This window comes from Podarcis bocagei (genome assembly GCF_964188305.1).
Source record: "Podarcis bocagei genome assembly, chromosome: 3".
Classification (NCBI taxonomy): domain Eukaryota; kingdom Metazoa; phylum Chordata; class Lepidosauria; order Squamata; family Lacertidae; genus Podarcis; species Podarcis bocagei.
Window position 1 is genome coordinate 109,204,951 of NC_138127.1, and position 19,566 is coordinate 109,224,516.

General features: G+C 48.1%; 1 protein-coding gene across 1 annotated transcript in view; it reads right to left on the bottom strand.

Annotated features, from left to right (window-relative positions):
- Window positions 1–323: 323 nt before the first annotated feature.
- EPHX2 (epoxide hydrolase 2) overlaps window positions 324–19,566 on the bottom strand; it is a 91,719-nt gene continuing 72,476 nt past the window's right edge. Inside the window, exons 13-19 of the mRNA XM_081188726.1 lie at window positions 18,049–18,123; window positions 15,975–16,023; window positions 11,619–11,721; window positions 9,813–9,882; window positions 8,714–8,794; window positions 6,519–6,577; window positions 324–1,327 (exon numbers count right to left, since the gene is read on the bottom strand). Of these exons, the coding sequence (XP_081044852.1) occupies window positions 1,243–1,327; window positions 6,519–6,577; window positions 8,714–8,794; window positions 9,813–9,882; window positions 11,619–11,721; window positions 15,975–16,023; window positions 18,049–18,123 (522 nt within the window). The 3' untranslated portion in view covers window positions 324–1,242. The remainder of the gene's footprint in view (window positions 1,328–6,518; window positions 6,578–8,713; window positions 8,795–9,812; window positions 9,883–11,618; window positions 11,722–15,974; window positions 16,024–18,048; window positions 18,124–19,566) is intronic.

Consider the following 19,566-nt stretch of genomic DNA (forward strand, 5'->3'; position numbering starts at 1 on the left):
GATGCGGGGCACAGAAACCTCACCCTCACTTGGTGGAAATCTTCGTGAACAGATTCTCTGGCTCTGGGGGTTTCAGGGAAGTTTTTAATGTATGACATATTAGTGTATTTTTGGTCTTTGTGGAAGCCGCCCAGAGTGGCTGGGGAAACCCAGCCAGTTGGTGGGGTACAAATAATAAATTATTATTATTATTATTATTATTATTATTATTATTATTATTATTATTGGCTTACACAATTGCAACCAAATCTTCAAAATCTTACAGGAGGGGTGGAGAACCTGTGGCCTTGCAAATGTTGCTGCACTACAACAATCACCATCTTGGGTTTGTTAAGCCGGTTTCCCTCTGATGCTGGAAACTGTAAACAGTGGTTTAAGTGCTGCCGACTGACCCAGATTGCAAGCCATGGTTTGATTGTGGTTTGACCCCCTCCCCCCCTTTTTGTAGGACATGCTTAAGAACCATAAGCGCCTGATTTGCATGTCCTTGGGAAACTGTACTCCAACAAACTAGCAGACCTCCTCTTCAGGTAGGTGCCTGGATTGGACTAGATGGTTCTTTGGGTCTCTTCCAACTCTACAATTCTTTGATTCAAGGAGGAGGAAGAGGAAGTGCTTATTCTCAGTCCAATAAACCATGGTGTGTTGGACCCCAAACTCTTAAGCCAGGTGAATTATCTTGGACAGTTTTCTTAAAAATATAATTATTCTCTCACTTACGAACTTTCAGCAGAATCAATATGAGCTGAGAACTTGTGGGGAAGGGGCTATTTCTGGTGTTTTGGGCTTTGTGCTATTAAAACATGATTGTCAGTCCATTTTCTGTTGTTACGAACGGATTACATTATACAGTGGTACCTCGGTTTTCGAACGTAATCCCTTCCTGAAAACCGTTTGAGTTCCGAAATGTTTGAAAACGGAAATCTCAATACAGAAGCCTCAGAACAGAAAACTCAATACAGAAAACTCAATATGGAAGCCAGGTGGCATGTTTGACTTCCGAAAAGTGTTTGAAAACCGAAGCATTTACTTCTGGGTTTATGGCATTTGAAAACCGAAACGTTTGGCAATGGAGACGTTCGAAAACCAAGGTACCACTGTAACACATTTTTTCCCACACCACCAACGTGAAAATCCATTTTGTTTCCGAAAGCACCCACAGCCGTTCAGAGCACATTCGCAATGGCTTCTTCCCAAAGCCAACCGCCAGCGCTTGAGCCAGGTTTGCTGCCCGGGTCCTGCTTAGAGCTTGGCCATCGACTGCAGTCGCACATCCTTGTGAACGCCCTGCAACCACTCGATGAGGATCTTGTTCAAAGCCGCAGGCCTGAGAGGAAAACACGTCATTGGCAAGGCAGGTATGAAAAACAAAGACCTCAACCCAGTGCCTACAGAAACTAAACTGCTGCCAGGCCACATTCTGCAAAAAAAAATTCACGCAGCACAGATTTTCCATGCTCCTTTTCATGTGTGGTGGAGCATGACCGGGGAAAGAACATGCAGACAATGCAGAAGGTGGAAGGGAGCTGTTTTGGCGCGCTTCCTGGGAACAGTAGCTGCAACAGAGCTGGACTGCATCTCGCTTTTGCCATGAGCACACTAGAGTTGCCCTTTTGCAAACCACAGTGACAGCGGCCGGGTTCGCACGACACAGTAAACTGTGGCTTTACAGGGATCGCACAAACATGGAGAAGAGAAGACGGAGAAAGGAGATGTGAGAACCGTCTTCAAATATCTGAAGGGGGTCCCTGCCAACCCAGCAGTTCAAAAGCATGAAGTGCAAGTAGATAAATAGGTACCACTCTGGCGGGAAGGTAAACAGCGTTTCCATGCGCTGCTCTGGTTCGCCAGAAGTGGCTTAGTCATGCTGGCAACATGACCCGGAAGACTAGGACTAGCCGCCTGAGAAACTCCGCCTGAGAAACAGTTTCTATTCAAATGCGATTTTGGTTTTAAACGCAGTGTAAGGTAGTTTCTAGGGGCGCAGGTGGCACTGTGGGTTAAACCACAGAGCCTAGGGCTTGCCGATCAGAAGGTCGGCGGTTCGAATCCCCGCGACTGGGTGAGCTCCTGTTGCTCGGTCCCTGCTCAACTGGAAGATGGAGTAAGCTCGCTTTCTCCTGATCTACAGGGTAGGACCCAAATCAATGGTTTCAAGTGACAAGGAGATTCCTGCTAAAACTTAGGAAGAACTTTCTGATGGCAAGAGCTGTTTGACGGTGAAAGGGACTCCCTGGGAAGGTGGTGGAATCCTTCAACTGGAGGTTTTTACAGAGCAGTTGGATGCCCATCTGTCAGCGATTCTTTTGCTGTGATTCTTGTATTGCAGGGGGTTGAGCTAGATTGCCCCTGCTAATTCTATTCTATATTCTATATTTTATTCTATATTCTATATTCTATATTCTATATTCTATATTCTATATTCTATATTCTATATTCTATATTCTATATTCTATATTCTATATTCTATATTCTATCCTATCCTGCAGAGGACCCAGAAGCTGCTTTGCTCCTCCACCACCTTCCTTAGCCTTGTGCCTTACAGAGCTAAGTCAACGTGTGGTCTACCATGCCATAGGAAGCAGAATTTTTGGTTAGCCTTGTTAGGATTCATTTCCCGTGTTGCAGTCATGGGATTGTTTTTATCACATGACGGTGTATGTTTTCATTCCACATTGTGGAAAGTGACAGAGACAGGATGTTTACATTACTGTGTTTCCGTGATGTAGGAATTTTGTCCTTTGTTCCTTCTCTTTGCTGTCTGATGCTGAAGAAGGAGGAGCTGAGTTACGATGCTCCGAGTGTATATATGTCAATAAACATAGTTTAGAGAAAATGCTGCGCTACTGAGTCTGAACGCTGACTGCCTGTACTCTGCTGGTCCTGAAGTGTGCCGATGCCTTTGAGGCTGTGATGTTCGGACTGGAAAACGTTTTTTAATCTCCCGAACGACTGATCAGGAGGGAGAGAACATGCCAGTTGGGCATGTGTCTCTGCCGGACTCCTACTCGTGTGTAGGACCTCCTGACAAGCCTCTCTCCTTATGAGCTGCATCTCGCTGTTGGTGTGGAAGCTTAAATGTGAGTCCCAGTCTGAATGACCCACCAAGTCACTGGCTTAACTCACTGTGAAACAGGAGCAAAAAGGGCCCATTCTGTATCCTCTCTGGTTTCCTGCCAGAGATCCTGGAAGTTCCAGTCCCTTCTCCAGCAGGGATGGGGGCGCAGATGAGCCTGTGGGGCTCGGAGACTCGGCCTCTGTATATTCCCCTGCTCTATCTTAAGGTAAGTTACTGGGCCCTAGGTTCAGGGGGCAGGGGCAGCAGGTACTTTGTGGGTAGACTCGAAGTTTTGTGGGGAATGTTTCAACCAGGTGCCTTGAAATGGCTCCAGTCTTTGTCCAGCCTGCAACGCTCAAGAGTGGCTTCATCCCTTTGCATCCCTCCAGGTCCTGCACTGGTGACCTGGGAAAGGCATTAAAGGTAAAGGGACCCCTGACCATTAGGTCCAGTCGTGGCCGACTCGGAGGTTGCGGTGCTCATTTCGCTTTATTGGCTGAGGGAGCCGGCGTACATCTTCTGGGTCATGTGGTCAGAGCAGCGCACGGAAACGCCGTTTACCTTCCTGCCAGAGCAGTACCTATTTATCTACTTGCTCCGGTGTGCTTTCTAACTGCTAGGTTGGCAGGAGCAGGGACTGAACAATGGGAGCTCACCCCGTCGCAGGGATTCGAACCGCCGACCTTCTGATCAGCAAGTCCTAGGCTCTGTGGTTTAACCCACAGTGCCACCCGCGTCCCTTAGGCATTAGGCAGGGATAAAAGCCTTGCACCACAGTCCAGCTCTGGGCAATTGAGGGAATGGCTAAGACTAGCCAGCAAGGCTAACTCTTCACACCAGGGTTGGGAAACCTTTTCCGACGGAGGGCTGCCTGCCTTCAAGGGCCACCCTTTTGTGAGTCACTCGCCAGTAGTGCATGTGGCCAGGGGCAAAGTGAGATGAGCAATGGATGCGATTCATATATTTGAACAGCAGGGTACATTCCAGAGGTTTATACAGTCGTTCCCTGGTTCTCGAATGGAATCTGTTCCGTAAGTCCGTTCAGCTCCCAAAAAAAGTTCACAAACTGGAACACTTACTTCCGGGTTTGCGGCAGGCGGGAGCCAAAATGTTCGAGTCACAAGGTGTTTGAGAACCAAGGTACGACTCTACACACACACACACACACTTTGCCATCTTCAACCCACACAAGCAAGGGGCATTGTCACACTTTCGGCGCACATCCTGGCTTGGCATACGCAGGAGGCTGCAGAGAAGGGCAACTGAGGGCTCCACCTAATCCGGCCTCCTGTTCTCACAGTGGCCACCTAGATGCCTCCCCTGGGAAACTCGCAAGCGGGATCTGGGCACAAGAGCAGTCTCTGCTTCTCCGGTTTCCGGCAACCGGTACTAAGAAGCATCGCTGCCTCCAATGGTGGAGGAAGAGTGCAGCCATGGTAGCGAGGAGCCATCGATAGCCCTCTCCTCCTCTTTGCACAGTCCTCTTTTAAAGCCATCTAGGTTGCTTCCCAGTGATGTATGGAAGTGAGAGCTGGACCATAAAGAAGGCTGATCGCTGAAGAATGGATGCTTTTGAATTCTGGTGCTGGAGGAGACTCTGGAGAGTCCCATGGGCTGCAAGAAGATCCAACCTCTCCATTCTGAAGGAAATCAGCCCTGAGTGCTCACTGGAAGGATAGATCCTGAAGCTGAGGCTCCAATACTTTGGCCACCTCATGAGAAGAGAAGACTCCCTGGAAAAGACCCTGATGCTGGGAAAGATGGAGGGCACAAGGAGAAGGGGACGACAGAGTTTGCCCAAACTGCGGGAGGCAGTGGAAGACAGGAGGGCCTGGTCCATGGGGTCATGAAGAGTCAGACACGACTCAATGACTAAACAACAACAGGTTGCTTTCTGTGGCAGGGAGTTCCACAGTTTAACCATGTGCTGCACGAAGAAATCTCTGCACATGCACAGCGGTCTTTCTGCCCATGTGCTGCATCCACCTGCAGATTAGATACCATGTGCCCTTTGCAACTGTGTTCACCCCCCATCACTCTAATTCCCACCCCATAAATCCAGGAGAATATTCCACCATGTCGTTTAAATTGGCAAGATGTTATACCTCCTTGTAAAGTTTGATGTGGGGGTTGGGAGCAGGCAAGAAAGAAAGACGACTCTGACCCTTACTCAGAGCTGAGCTGTCCCCACTTCCCGCCCCGATTTATTCATCATGCGCCGGAATTTATTGTTCCATCAGTGGGGGGATGTCTCTGCCGAAAGGCAATTCCACCCCGCGGCTCATTTAACGGTCTTCTAGAGAGCGTTGATAGTTGGGTTATTTTTTTACAGCTGGTGCGACATTAGGATGAGATGGAGGTTTATGAGTCGCAGATGAACAATGGGGGCAGAAAGGGGGTGAGGCGGGGTGGGTGTTCATGGAAGAAATAAAACACCTCCTTGCACATATACACACAGAGAGGCATGGAAGAACTTGGTGCAAAGGAAACTTTGGTGAGGGGAGCTGGTGGGGGGCTTGGTTTAGAGTGCACCTTCACTGCAGTGGCCTAGAGGTCTGCAGGCACACGTCACTCTACTGGGAAGAATTTTTGTTGTTTAGTCGTGTCCGCCTCTTCTTGACCCCCTGGGCCAGAGCATGCCAGGCCCTCCTGTCTTCCACTGCCTCCCGCAGTTTGGTCAAACTCATGCTGGTAGCTTTGAGAACACTGTCCCACCATCTCGTCCTCTGTCGTCCCCTTCTCCTTGTGCCCTCCATCTTTCCCAACATCAGGGTCTTTCCCAGGGAGTCTTCTCTTCTCAGGAGGTGGCCAAAGTCTTGGAGCCTCAGCTTCAGGATCTGTCCTTCCAGTGAGCACTCAGGGCTGATTTCCTTCAGAATGGAGAGGTTTGATCTTCTTGCAGTCCATGGGACTCTCAAGAGTCTCCTCCAGCACCAGAATTCAAAAGCATCAATTCTTTGGCGATCAGCCTTCTTTATGGTCCAGCTCTCACTTCCATACATCACTACTGGGAAAACCAGAGCTTTCACTACAGGGACCTTTGTTGGCAAGGTGATGGGAAGTGATGGGAAGAATAGGGACGTGCAGCGGTCAATTTTGGTTTCTCCCTGATGGGAAGGAGCCAAAGGGCACAGCACCTCCGTAACTCAGCCACAGAAAGTGGATACAGGAGAAGATTCTCTCCCCTCCCTCCTAACGCCAGAACTCCTGGGCAGCCAACAAAGCTGAATGTTGGGAGATTTGGGACTGAGAAAACGAAGTCCTTCTTCAAATGGCGGCAGCAAGGGCCACCACCCTGGAGGGCTTTACAAGAGGACTGGGCAACTTCACGGAGGAAGAAAAGGCTACCAGTGGTTGCTACACACAATGGTTCCGTTCCACTTCCATAGCTGTAAGGCAGAAATGCTTCTGGATGGCAGTTGCTGGAAACCGCAGGAGGGGAAGCGGGCTCCATGTTTACCTCTCCATCTGCGTGAAGTGTCCGCACTCTTCAATGTGCCCACGGCTCAGATGTGGAATCTGTAAAGACAAGACTCAGGTTACGACCCAGGCCAGCCATAGGATGATGATGATGATGATGATGATGATAGTAATAATAATAATAATAATAATTTATTTTATTTATATCCCGCCCTCCCCAGCCAAAGTTGGGCTCAGAGCAGCTAACAACAATAAAATAATACAGCACTCTAAAATCAATTCATTTTAAAATCAGTTCAAAATCAAATTAATGGCAACCATTGGGCTAGAGTTCTGTGAAGATTACCAAAGGAGGGGGTCAGGCTGTGCCCTGGCCAAAGGCCTGGTGGAACAGCTCTGTCTTGCAGGCCCTGCGGAAAGATGTCAAGTCCCACAGGGCCCTAGTCTCTTGTGACAGAGCGTTCCACCAGATCAGGGCCACGGCCGAAAAAGCCAGCCTAACTTCCCTGTGGCCCGGGACCTCCAAGATGTTTTTGTTTGAAGACCGTAAGGTCCTCCGTGGGACATACCAGGAGAGGCGGTCCCGTAGGTACGAGGGTCCTAGGCCGTATAGGGCTTTAAAGGTTAAAACCATGGATGGCTTCTGCATGGTGAGGGATCATGAGTGGAGAGGGGTCGACAGCGGGAATCTGAAGCTGGGAGGGCAGTGCAGGGTTCCTTGGTTAAGAAGCCAAGGAAGAACACGGAAATGGCTCCAGGGAAGCCAGCGCAGGGTGATGAAACGAGGGCGGAGGGCCACTGTTCTGACTCTGGAGCAGCTGCCCTGAAAGGGGGCAGTGACAGGCCCTACCAGGCTGCCTCACCGCTTGCTTGCCGGTCAAATAGCACCTCTCCCCGCAACTTACTTTCTTATTTCGTAATTTCATAAAATTTACACACGGCTCGATTGTAACAAAAACCTCAAAGCAGTTTGCAAAAAAAGAGAAAAGATAAAGGAATAAAATTATCTCTAAGAGAAATGAACAACAATCTAGGACTTTCAGAAAGCTAAAAAAACAACGGACTGAAAACAGATTAAAACTCACACCAACTTTCTAAGCATCTGGACAGGCTTGTCTGAACAAATAATAATAATAATAATAATAATAATAATAATAATATTAATAATAATAATAATAATTTATTTATACCCTGCCCATCTGGCTGGGCTTCCCCAGCCACTCTGGGCGGCTTCCAACAAAATATTAAAATACAGTGGTGCCTCGCAAGACAAAAAGAATCCGTTCTGTGATTCTCTTCGTCTAGTGGTTTTTTCATCTTGCGAAGCAAGCCCATCGACGGATTAGCGGATTAGCGCTATTAGCGGCTTATCTGCTGATCGGATCAGCTGATAAGCGGCTTAGCGGCTTAGAAAAAGGTGGGGAAGGGAAAAAAACCAGCAGGAACTCGCAAGACATTGTCGTCTTGCGAAGCAAGCCCATAGGAAATTCGTTTTGTGAAGCACCTCCAAAACGGAAAACTCTTTCGTCTAGCGAGTTTTCCGTCTTGCGAGGCATTCGCCTTGTGGGGCACCACTGTACAGTAATGCATCAAATATTAAAAGCTTCCCTAAACAGGGCTGCCTTCAGAAGTCTTCTAAAAGTCTGGTATCTGTTGTTCTCTTTGATGCTTTTAGTAGGTGCTGAAGAGCACAGTGAAGGTGACGGCCTGCTATCAATCGGCAGGGAGTTCCAAAGTGCAGGAGTCGCCATACTGAAAGATTGATTTCTTACAAATGGGGGACGCGGGTTATGGGGCACCTCTACACAGTGCCAGTTCCTCCAATAGAAGTGTAAGGCTCACCCCCCCCATGCCTCTATCAGCAGGCAGACATGGAAGTGAGCCTATGGAGTCCTACGGGAGCAGAGTGCTGCTGAGATACCGTGGTTGAGATCTTTTAGGGCTACAGAAGACCAAACGAACTGGAAGCCGTTACAGATGGCAAGAGGAAGGGGCATTGTGTAGCCCAATGCCTTTGACTTCATTTGAGCTCAGTTTCAAACAACATCGGCAGCTGACTTTTGTCTTTCGTGGGCAGCCCCACGTAAAGAGTACTACAGCAATCCAACCCGGGAGGCAACAACACAGAAAGGATGTTTGAGAAGGGCGGCTCGGCTCCAGCAACCTGCAGCTTCTGTGCATCTGCAGGCAAACATCACCCACCTGTTGCAGAGGTTGACAGCACTAGTCACTCACCCATTCTTCCATGCCTTTGCTCAATTTCGGGGACAGGACTGCGTCCCCCCCAGCAGTGACCATCAAAGCAGGAACTCTGATCTGTAGATTCAAAGATGCAAAGGGAATGGAGGTCAGTTTGCAGCAGTGATTAGCCAGGCATGATTTTACGTGTTGCAGAAATGGGCAGGGGAGGGAGTTGGCTTGTGTGCAGCTGCCAAATCCCATAGGCAAGGAACAGTGTCTCTTGGGAGATGCAAAGTCTCCCCAGGCAGCAGCAGTAGGCGAGCAACCCCAATGTTTTGGGTTATATGGTGGAAATTCCAGAGTAGTGGTTGTGCTTTCTGGCTTTGTTATGTGGTGCCTTAAAAGACTAATAGGTTTTTTTTGGGGGGGGGGGGAATAAGGTTTTGTGGACAGGAATGGCCCTCTCTGTCAGATGCATGAAGTATTATCCTCAAATAGTAAACGCACAAGAGGGTTTTGGGCCAAGAAATCTAAGAGACAGATTTTAGCTGTGAAAATGACTTAGGAGAGCAACTCCCTCCTTGTTTTTCATGTGCGTTTTCCTCTCCTGAATGGAAGGCTGCCCATGCCAACTTGCTCGCTCAAGGCTTGTGCCAACCTTGTGCCCTCCAGCTGCTGAAGGGGGCCAGGTTGGCAAAATCTGTGCTGGAGATAAACCTTTCGATGAAGATCTACAGTGGTGCCTCGCAAGACGAAAAGAATCCGTTCTGTGATTCTCTTCGTCTAGCGGTTTTTTCGTCTTGCGAAGCAAGCCCATTGAAGGATTAGCGGATTAGCGCTATTAGCGGCTTTTAGCGGCTTATCTGCTGATCGGATCAGCTGATAAGCGGCTTAGAAAAAGGGGAGGAGAAAAAAAACCAGCAGGAACTTGCAAGACATTGGAAGCAAGCCCATAGGAGATTCGTTTTGCGAAGCACCTCCAAAATGGAAAACCCTTTCGTCTAGCGGGTTTTCCGTCTTGCGAGGCATTCGTCTTGCGGGGCACCACTGTACTGCATTTGGCCAGCTAGAGGTTTACGGTGACCTTTTGGAGCTTTGTTCCAGGGTAAGAGGGTGGGAAAATCAAGGGAGTCACTTCTTCTCCATCCCTTACCTTCCAGCTCCTTGCACGGGATCCCCAGCGCACGTTCGCCTGCATGTTTCGGTACCAGTTCAGTGGTCCTCTGAAAGAGGCGAAGGGGAGAAGAGCAGAAGGCTCGTAAGAGGCCAGTCACAGAATCGTAGAGTTGGAAGGGACCCCTAAAGACCATCTGGTTCAACCCCTTGCAGTGTGCGAACCACCGCAAAAGAATCAGAAGTCCTTGAGCCCCACAGAGCCCCATCACATGCAATGCCTGTTGGGATACTGCCGGGGAGACGGGGGCATCAGGCAGGCCCCCAGCTGGCTCCAGCCACTGGCCGGCAGCCAGACAATCACCGGTCTCCCTTGGAACAGCATCAATCAGTGACACGAGCCTCAGATACGTTTAGAGACCCGTGCACGCTCTGTCAGCAGAGTGAATAAATCTTCTCACAGCAGAAGAGGCAGACAGAGAAATGTGTAAGCATATTTACAGCTTTTATTCAGCAGCAGGAACAAAGGAAAAAACATATCTGCTTCCCTTCGTCTCCAGCAAAACAGCAAAAAGCAAAAGTTCTATACAAACGGAAGTTCCCAGCAGATCTGTGCTGAAAGTAAACAGGCATGTGGCACACAACAGTTATGCCTGTACCCTTTTAAGGTGGAACGGAACTATATCCTAACAATGCCTGCACTCCCAAGTACAAGCTGCATTGCAGTCCTTGCGCAGAAGAACGGGAGAGCATGCCGTGCCAAGGCAAAGTGCCCTCCAGACCTAATTGTGGGACGATATAGCCGTCAAACCCAGGGCAATATCGCTGGCTCGGTCGCCCCCGAACTCGCGGCACAGAGCTGCCCACAGCAGAAGAGCCCAACGCAACGCTCCGTCCAATGGGTGGGCTCAATTCTCGGGCCCCGGACTCTCGGTCTGGCGCCCCTGAGAACCTGGCGCCCTGGTGCCCCGCACCCCTCGTGCCTATGGGTCAGATGGCCCTGGTCAAACTAACAATTCACATTGTGCCAGACAGGCCCATGAAGGGGCTGAGGGTCACAGAGCTTTCCTTTAAATTTGCTAGAGAGAACCTTGTGAGATGGCTTCCTTTGCCTGCCTTGGCAGGAAGCTGTAACACTACATACTTCCTTCCTGCCTGGTCAGCCTCTTCTTTCTTCATCATGCTTCCGAGCTGGCCCCACATGCATGTCCGAGCTCTGCTGCTCACAGAACTCTCTCTGCAGCTCAGACACTATTTTTGAACATACAGTGGTACCTTAGTTACCAAACGTAATCCATTTCGAGAGTCCGTTCGACTCCCGGAACTGTTCGAAAACCAAGGGGCAACTTCTAATTTGCTGCAGGAGCTTCCTGCACTCGATCGGAAGATGCAGAAGGCACATCGGATGTTCGGCTTCCGAAAGACGTTTGCAAACTGGAACACTCACTTCCGGGTTTTCAGCGTTTGGGAGCTGATTTGTTCGGGAGCCAAGCCGTTCGACAACCAAGGTACCACTGTATATTTTCTACTACGTCAAGACTTGGATTATGTAAGTAAATACTACTTTTATTTCTTCACAAAACAATGGGAGCGTGATTGCTATTTTTAAGGGGGAGAAAACAGGTAATACCAGGAAAACACAGTCTGTCTTAAAGCATCTTGGATTATTGTTGCTAGATGGTTAAGTCAACCTTGTCTTAGTTCCCAAGATGCAAAGGATGGTACTCTGCTGATCTCACAAGGAAGGATAAGAACTAAACAATAAATCCTCTCCTACTGTCTAAATCTATTCCTATATAAATGAGAGCCACAGTTACTCCTGCTTCATCCCCTCCCTGCCACTCACCTAAATCCAGATTTTTGAAACTGTTGGAGATAGTACTGCAGCACAGGCTCCGGCAGGAGAGAACTTGAGGGTGCGTCTTCGGAAAGTCCTTTCAGCAGTCCTCCTGCGGTGCAAATGAAGGAAGATTGGAATGAAAGTAATGCTTTCGTGGCCATAATTAATTGCAAATGGCGGGGCCTGAGCAAAAAATGGCATTTCCAGACAGTCGCTATTTTGTGGGTGGGATTTATAAGAGCGGAAGAGGTGTTGGTTTCTGTGTGTTGCCACTGTGCGGTGCTTTTGAAGTCACAGGACTTTGTTTACATTCCTGGGATTCCAGACTGTTGGAAGTCTCATGGAAGACAGGAGACGGATGTGATGTTACTGGTTTCCTGTTCCTTTGTTTTCCAGTTGCTCTCTGCTTTCACAGAGAGAGCATGTTTATTTCTTTTCTGTCTGAATAGCGAGAAATAAAAGTCTTTGCAATGCAGCTCATAAATCTCATCACTTCTGCTGCTTTGAAACTCTGCTGAATGGGGAACATGCCTGGAGGCTTATCAAAGGCTCAGGTCGTTAATTATCATTGGAGGTGATTCCGAAGGACTCGACCGGAGTAGTAGTAGCTCGGTCGTAGTGAATGCAAGTCCGACAAGAGGAGCCTGTTGGACCAGGCCAATGGCCTAGAGTGTCCAGTATCTTGCTCTCACAGTGGCCACCGAGATGCTTCTTCTGGGAAACCAGCAAGCAGGATTCAAACCCAAGAGCCCTCTCCCCTCCTGAGCTCTCTGGCAACTGGTATTTGGAAGCACTGTTGCCTCCAACTGTGGAGGCGCCGCATAGCCATCACGGCTGGCAGCCATTGACGGCCCTCTCCTCTATGAATTCATCTCATATTCTTTTAAAGCTCTAAATGGCCTCTGCCCAGCAGACCTGAAGGAGCGTCTCCACCCCCATCATCCAGCTTGGACACTGAGGTCCAGCTCCAAGGGCCTTCTGGCGGTTCCCTCACTGCAAGAAGTGAGCTTACAGGGAACCAGGCAGAGGGCCTTCTCAGTGGTGGCGCCTGCCCTGTGGAACGCCCTCCCAGCAGATGTCAAGGAGATAAACAATTATCTGACTTTTAGAAGACATCTGAAGGCAGCCCTGTATAGAGAGGTTTTTAATGTTTGATATTTTATTGCGTTTTTAATATTCAGTTGGGAGCTGCCAAGAGTGGCTGGGGTATAAATAAATCATCATCATCTAGGTTGGTGGCCATCTGTGCCTTCTGTGGGATTGAGTTCCGTAATTTAACTATGTGCTGCATGAATATGTCCTTCAAAAAACCACAAAAAATCTTTCCTAAATCTCCTGACATTCAGCTTCATCAGATGTTCCCAAATTCTAGTGCTATGAGAGATGGCGTCTCTCTAGCCATGCCATGTATCATTTTCTAAAATTCTATCTCACTCGCCTTTTCTCTAAAGTAAAAAAATCTTGAATGCGACAACGTTCCTTCAGAGGAGAGTTGCCCCATCCTCTTATGGTTTTGGTTGCCCTTTTCTGATTCAATCACATATAAACAACAGATTCAGCCTGCATAATTAGAATTGACTGGAGGGTCTTGCACAAGAAACCCACTTTTCCTAGAGACTGGGCTTTGCAGTAATGGAGAAACGCCCTGGGATAAGACTTGCTTGAGGCAATGGCATATAACCTCCCCACAAACAAATCAGAATGCATGCTCATTAAACAACCAACAACATCTAATCTCCCTGCTAACAAATCAGGCTGAATACTCAGCAAGCAAATCATCTAGAAGCAGCACCCAAAGTTTCTGCACAGCAAATACCTTTGCGCAATAATAATAATAATAATAATTTATTATTTGTACCCCGCCCATCTGGCTGTGTTTCCCCAGCCACTCTGGGCGGCTTCCATAGAAACCAAAAATACAGTAAAATATCACAGATTAAAAACTTCCCTGAACAGGGCTGCCTTAAGATGTCTTCTAAATGTCAGGTAGTTAATTATCGCTTTGACATCTGATGGGAGGGCGTTCCACAGGGCGGGTGCCACTACCGAGAAGGCCCTCTGCCTGGTTCCCTGTAGCTTTGCTTCTCGCAATGAGGGAACCGCAAGAAGGCCCTCGGCGCTGGACCTCAGCGTCCGGGCAGAACGATGGGGGTGGAGGCGCTCTCTTGGTTCCTACACTTCATTTGCATCTGTCTGCTAACCATCAAGCGTGGCGCGACATGCCAACTGTTTTCTCTCCCCTGAATAATTCTCAAATCACACTCTGCAAATGTGTGATTTGAGATCTAAGGCATTGTGTCAGCGCAAAGCAGGCTGCGCTCTTCGCTCTCACCGAAACGGACGAAGGAGACACAGTCAACACTTGCAAGGGCTGGAACAGACTCTCCCACCAGGAGTTTAAATTCACTGAACACTCGTACTTCTTGAGCAGGAAAATTAACCTGGGAACTCGCAAGCTAAAAGTGCCCCTATGTTGTTGAGGAAGAAAGGAATGGGGTCCAGTTAGTCAGCTGCGATCACTGCCTAATTTGCTTAGATTAAGCATGTCGCTACTGTTATTTAATGTTATTTATGAAGGTCGGCAGTTCGAATCCCCGCAACGGGGTGAGCTCCCATTGCTCGGTCCCTGCTCCTACCCACCTAGCAGTTCAAAAGCATGTCAAACTAGATAAATAGGTACCGCTCCAGCGGGAAGATAAACGGCGTTTCCTGGTTCACCAGAAGCGGCTTTGTCATGCTGGCCGCATGACCTGGAAGCTGTCTGCAGATAAACGCTGGCTCCCTCGGCCAGTAAAGAGAGATGAGCGCCGCAACCCCAGAGTCGTCCGCAACTGGACTTAATGGTCAGGGGTCCCTTTACCTTTTAATGCCCAACCTGTTAGGGGCCATACCCTAAAATCCAGTAAAGTGGTACCATGGTTCTCAAACGCCTTGGTATTCAAACAATTTGGAACCCAAACACTGCAAACTCAGAAGTAAGTGTTCCAGTTTGTGAACTTTTTCTGGAAGCTGAACGTGCTCCATTTTGAGTGTTACGCTTCCATTTTCAGTGTTACGCTGAGGTCTGTCTGTTTTTGCTATTTTGTTTTTGCGGCTTTTTTGTTTTGTTTTCGTCACTGATTGATTGATTGTGTGACTGCAGTACAATGTTTACTGCTTTCATTTTACGGATCAATGGTCTCATTAGATAGTAAAATTCAAGTTAAATTGCTGTTTTAGGGGTTGTTCTTAAAAGTCTGGAACGGATTAATCCATTTTGCATTACTTTCTATGGGAAAGCCCGCCTTGGTTTTGGAACACTTTGAACATCTGGAACGGATTAAGTTTGAAAACAAAGGTACCACTGTGAGAAGAAAACCCAACCACAACACATTTAAAAGGGGACTGGATGTCAATCAGCCTGGTTATAGAGGAAAGCTTTTGCCTGGTGCCTAATGGTGCATAATGAAGGTGCCAGGGGAGTTTCCCTGGGGAGAGCATCCCACTAGCGGGGAGCCACTGCAGAAAAGGCCCCGTTCTTGTGCTGCCACCCTCCAGACCTCTCATGAAGGAGGGAGGGCCTCGGAGAATGATCTCAGGGTCTAGTCAGTTCATATGGGGAGAGGCAGTCCTTAAGTTTTTGCGGTCTTGGCCCTTTTATGGGTTTAGAGGTCAAAACCAGCGCTTTGAACTGGGACCAGAAACTATCTGGCAGCCAGATGTTCCCCAGCCTTGGCCTGTTCCCTTTTAAAATGTGTTTTTTGTGGGGGTGGGCTGGGCTGTTGGGTTGTTGTTTTTGTTTTTATTAGGTTACGTTTACCAGATTTTTTTCAAAGAATCCGGGGACACTTTTTTTTTTTTTGGAAAAGAGAAAAAAAGTTATTATTATTATTATTATTAAATTAAGAAGTAATCTCTTCTGTCGTCTTGTGCTGGTCCTGAGGGTTAACCGTGCGGTGAGGTCCGAGTCCAATCCGAGGTCGAGGGTGCGGTATGGAGGCTGTCCGTCAAAGCTGAAGCTGGGTCCAAGGCAGGGAGTCGGGTGAGGTCAGGAACTCTGGAAGCCAGCCCCAGTCCCAAGTTGCGGGAGCAACATTGTTGGTAGCCAGTTCCTGCCTGCACCCTGTCCTGCCGGAGCTTCTGACCTCACCCGACTCCCTGCCTTGGAACCAGCTTCAGCTTTGACGGACAGCCTCCATACTGCACCCTCGACCTCAGACTGGACTCGGACCTCACCTCACGGTTAACCCTCGGGACCAGCACGTGATGAGGGAGGGAGCAAAAGGTTTTCCTTCTCCTCTTTTCCACCCCACGCCCAAATGCATGCACCCCATATCACGTGGGAACTGCCGGAGCGCCTGCCCGGCTCCTGTGTTCTCTCACCTCGCTCCCGGCATTTCCTGACATCAAGCGAAGGGCCGTTTATCTTGTCCTGCAAGGAAAGCGTTTTGAATGAATGATCAGAAGTAAGCCAGTAGGCTGGTGGTGGTGGGGAGGCAAAGAGGGGAGGTGGAAAGGAGCTAGGAGAGGGAAAGGGATCTGCTAGAACAGGGGTCAGCAACCTTTTTCAGCTGTGGGCCGGTCCACCGTCCCTCCGACCTTGTGGGGGGCCGGACTTTATTTTGAAAAAAAAATTGAACGAATTCCTATGCTCCACAAATAATCTAGAAATGCATTTTAAATAAAAGCACACATTCTACTCATGTAAAAACACACTGATTCCCGGACTGTCTGGGTCGGATTTAGAAGGCAATTGGGCTGCATGCGGCCCCCGGGCCTTAGGTTGCCTACCCCTGTGCTAGAGTCAGAACTGATGGGCCACTTAGCTCAGCATTCTCAAGAGAGAGTCAAAAAATAAATGAATCTGAGCAAACGTAACCCAGCTTTTAAGCCACGGAAGGCTGGATATTTCAGCACAAATAAAAATGATACAATGATAAAGTGGTGCCTCGCAAGACGAAAATAATTCGTTCCGCGAGTCTTTTCGTCTTGCGATGTTTTTCGTCTTGCGAAGCACGGTCCGTCACAACTGCGCCTCTTCAAGCGGCTTTAAGAAAAAAGCGCAAGACGTTTTCGTCTTGCGAGGCAAGCCCATAGGGAAATTCGTCTAGCGAAGCAACGCAAAACTGAAAAACCCTTTCGTCTAGCGAGTTTTTCGTCTTGTGAGGCATTCGTCTTGCGGGGCACCACTGTATGTTTAGATTAAAGGAGTAAAGCGGAAAGCACAACATTATCCAGGAATGTTATAAAGAGATAAAAATCTAAAGAGTGCAAGGATCACACAGAACTAAAAAATAAGGAAGTTGCGGAGTGGTGGAGGGAAGTCAAGGGGTGTGGTGGTGGGAGGGGAATGGGGGGGCAAAGAATTTATGTTTGTGGAAATAATAGTGTATTTTTGTGTGGTTTTGTTATGGTAGAACATACTTTTCTTTTTCTCTTTTTGTATTAATAAAATTTAATGATTTTTTAAAAGAAAATGGGGGTGGGGAAATGATTCCGGTTTGGCCAAATCTGCACGATGCAATTCAGTTTCTGCAGTCATGTGGAGGGGTAAAGTCTGACGGAGCCCCCTCCATTCTGTATCACCTCTGGAGGTCTTAAGGCACTGCCCACCATTCAACTAAACTCGCCCATTAAACTGGAGATGCAAGGAGGTTGAGGAAATGTTTTTTCATATGCGGTGGACTTGTAAAAGGGCAAAAGAGTATTGGGAAATGATTCATAATGAATAAAAAAAATGTTTTAAAGTACTTTTCCAAAATAACCCAACAACAACCCCAGAGTCCTTTCTGTTGGGGATAATTCACACAGAAATTCCCAGGTGTCAAAAAGGGTTATTTATGTATGCCACTACTGTGGCCTGTGTTTTGTTGGCCAAAAAATGGAAAACGAGTGAGGTTCCGACTAAAGAAGAATGGCAACTTAAGCTGATGGAATATGCGTAGCTTGCAGACTTAACATAGAGAATAAGAGAACAAGAAGAACATACATTTAAAGAAGATTAGAAAATGTTTGCTGAATATATTGGAAATAATTGTGTACAGCTGAAAACACTGGCGGCATTAAGATAAATTCAACCGTGTAAATAAGTTTTGATGGATGTAATAATGGGATACTGAATGCTTTCGTTTATGTTAAATATGCAGGGATTTATGGCATGCAAAATGAACCACAGAAAGAGAAGGGAAGTCACTGATATTGGAAGGATGTTTAAATGAGTATTTAAAATTGTAAAACAGAAAATCTAATAAAAATTATAAAAATAAACTAAACCCTCCATGCCCACAAGGGCTTCTGCAACACATTTGGCCTCCCTTGCTCTCCTGTGCGCACACAAAGTACAAACAGCATCAAATTCAGCAGGAGGGCCACCTGAGCCCAGACGTGAATAGCAGGGCCTCCGACATCCCAGGACACCCTCTCCTGCCCCAACACCCCACACGCAGGAGAGACCAACCTCCTTCCGGATCGACCGGATCATGAACTTCAGGGTCCTGCTGATGTCCTTCTCCAGTTCAGCCTCCGCAACTCCCTGCAGAGGAAAAAGGCAAAACATTGAAGTGTGGGTGCAAGGAGGCACCGTAGGAGGAAGAATATCTCTCTTGGCTACAACCAGGCACTGGATTTTCCAAGATCTTATTTATTAGAGTATTGTCACATGCCACTCCTATATCGGGGAGAGTTCAGGGGTTCTGGGAGTTTAGCCAGGTCTGGTTTGCTTGAAGTCAGCGGAGACTGTGGTGCCTTTAGGATATGTGGTTTTACAATACGATACAATACAATAATCTTTATTGTCACTGTCCCATACAGGACAACAAAATTGAAAAAAATCTACATCAGACCTTCAAAAACCAACAAGCCTGCTATCCCAGCCTGGTTAGCCCCCTCAAAACTCTGATACCCCATAATTAAATAAAATATACTCCCATAGAAACTACCTTAAAGGTAAAGGGACCCCTGACCGTTAGGTCCAGTTGTGGCCAACTCTGGGGTTGCGGTGCTCATCTCGCTTTATGGGCCGAGGGAGCCGGCCTACAGCTTCTGGGTCATGTGGCCAGCAGGACTAAGCCACTTTGGGCGAACCAGAGCAGCGCACGGAAATGCTGTTTACCTTCCCGCCGGAGTGGTACCTATTTATCTACTTGCACTTTGACGGGCTTTCGAACTTCTAGGTTGGCAGGAGCAGGGACCGAGCAACAGGAGCTCACCCCGTGGCGGGGATTCGAACCGCCAAACTTCTCATTGGCAAGTCCTAGGCTCTGTGGTTTAACCCACAGCGCCACCCGCATCCCAGAAACTACCTAACACTGCGTTTAAAACCAAAATCGCATTTGAATAGAGGAGGGAGAAAGGTTGTTTTCTGCTGCTCCAGAGAAGCGGACACGGAGCAATGGATCCAAACTACAAGAAAGAAGATTCCACCTAAACATTAGGAAGAACTTCCTGACAGTAAGAGCTGTTTGACAGTGGAATTTGCTGCCAAGGAGTGTGGTGGAGTCTCCTACTTTGGAGGTCTTTAAGCAGAGGCTTGACAACCATATGTCAGGAGTGCTCTGATGGTGTTTCCTGCTTGGCAGGGGGTTGGACTCGATGGCCCTTGTGGTCTCTTCCAACTCTATGATTCTATGATTCTATGAATAGAAACTGTTTCTCAGGCGGCTAGTCCTAGTCTTTATAACCCTGGACCTTCTTCCAGAAGCTGAAAGAGGTCATTTCTGGGGTGCACTCTGTCCTGCACTATCTCTGCAGCTTTCTTATGGCACCTGGAAGCATAGATTTGATCCATTTGCACAAATAAGACAACTCTGGGCTAAGACGGAGCGGCTCCCAGAATTATCACCCCAACATATCTCCGTTAGTCCCAGCTTTGGGTCCAACACCGAGCAAGCCGTTCTCTGTGTCTCCAGCTTCCAGCTCAGCTCACACCCCAAAACTCTGGCTCACGGTCTCCTACCTAGCAGCTAGGGGAGGGGGT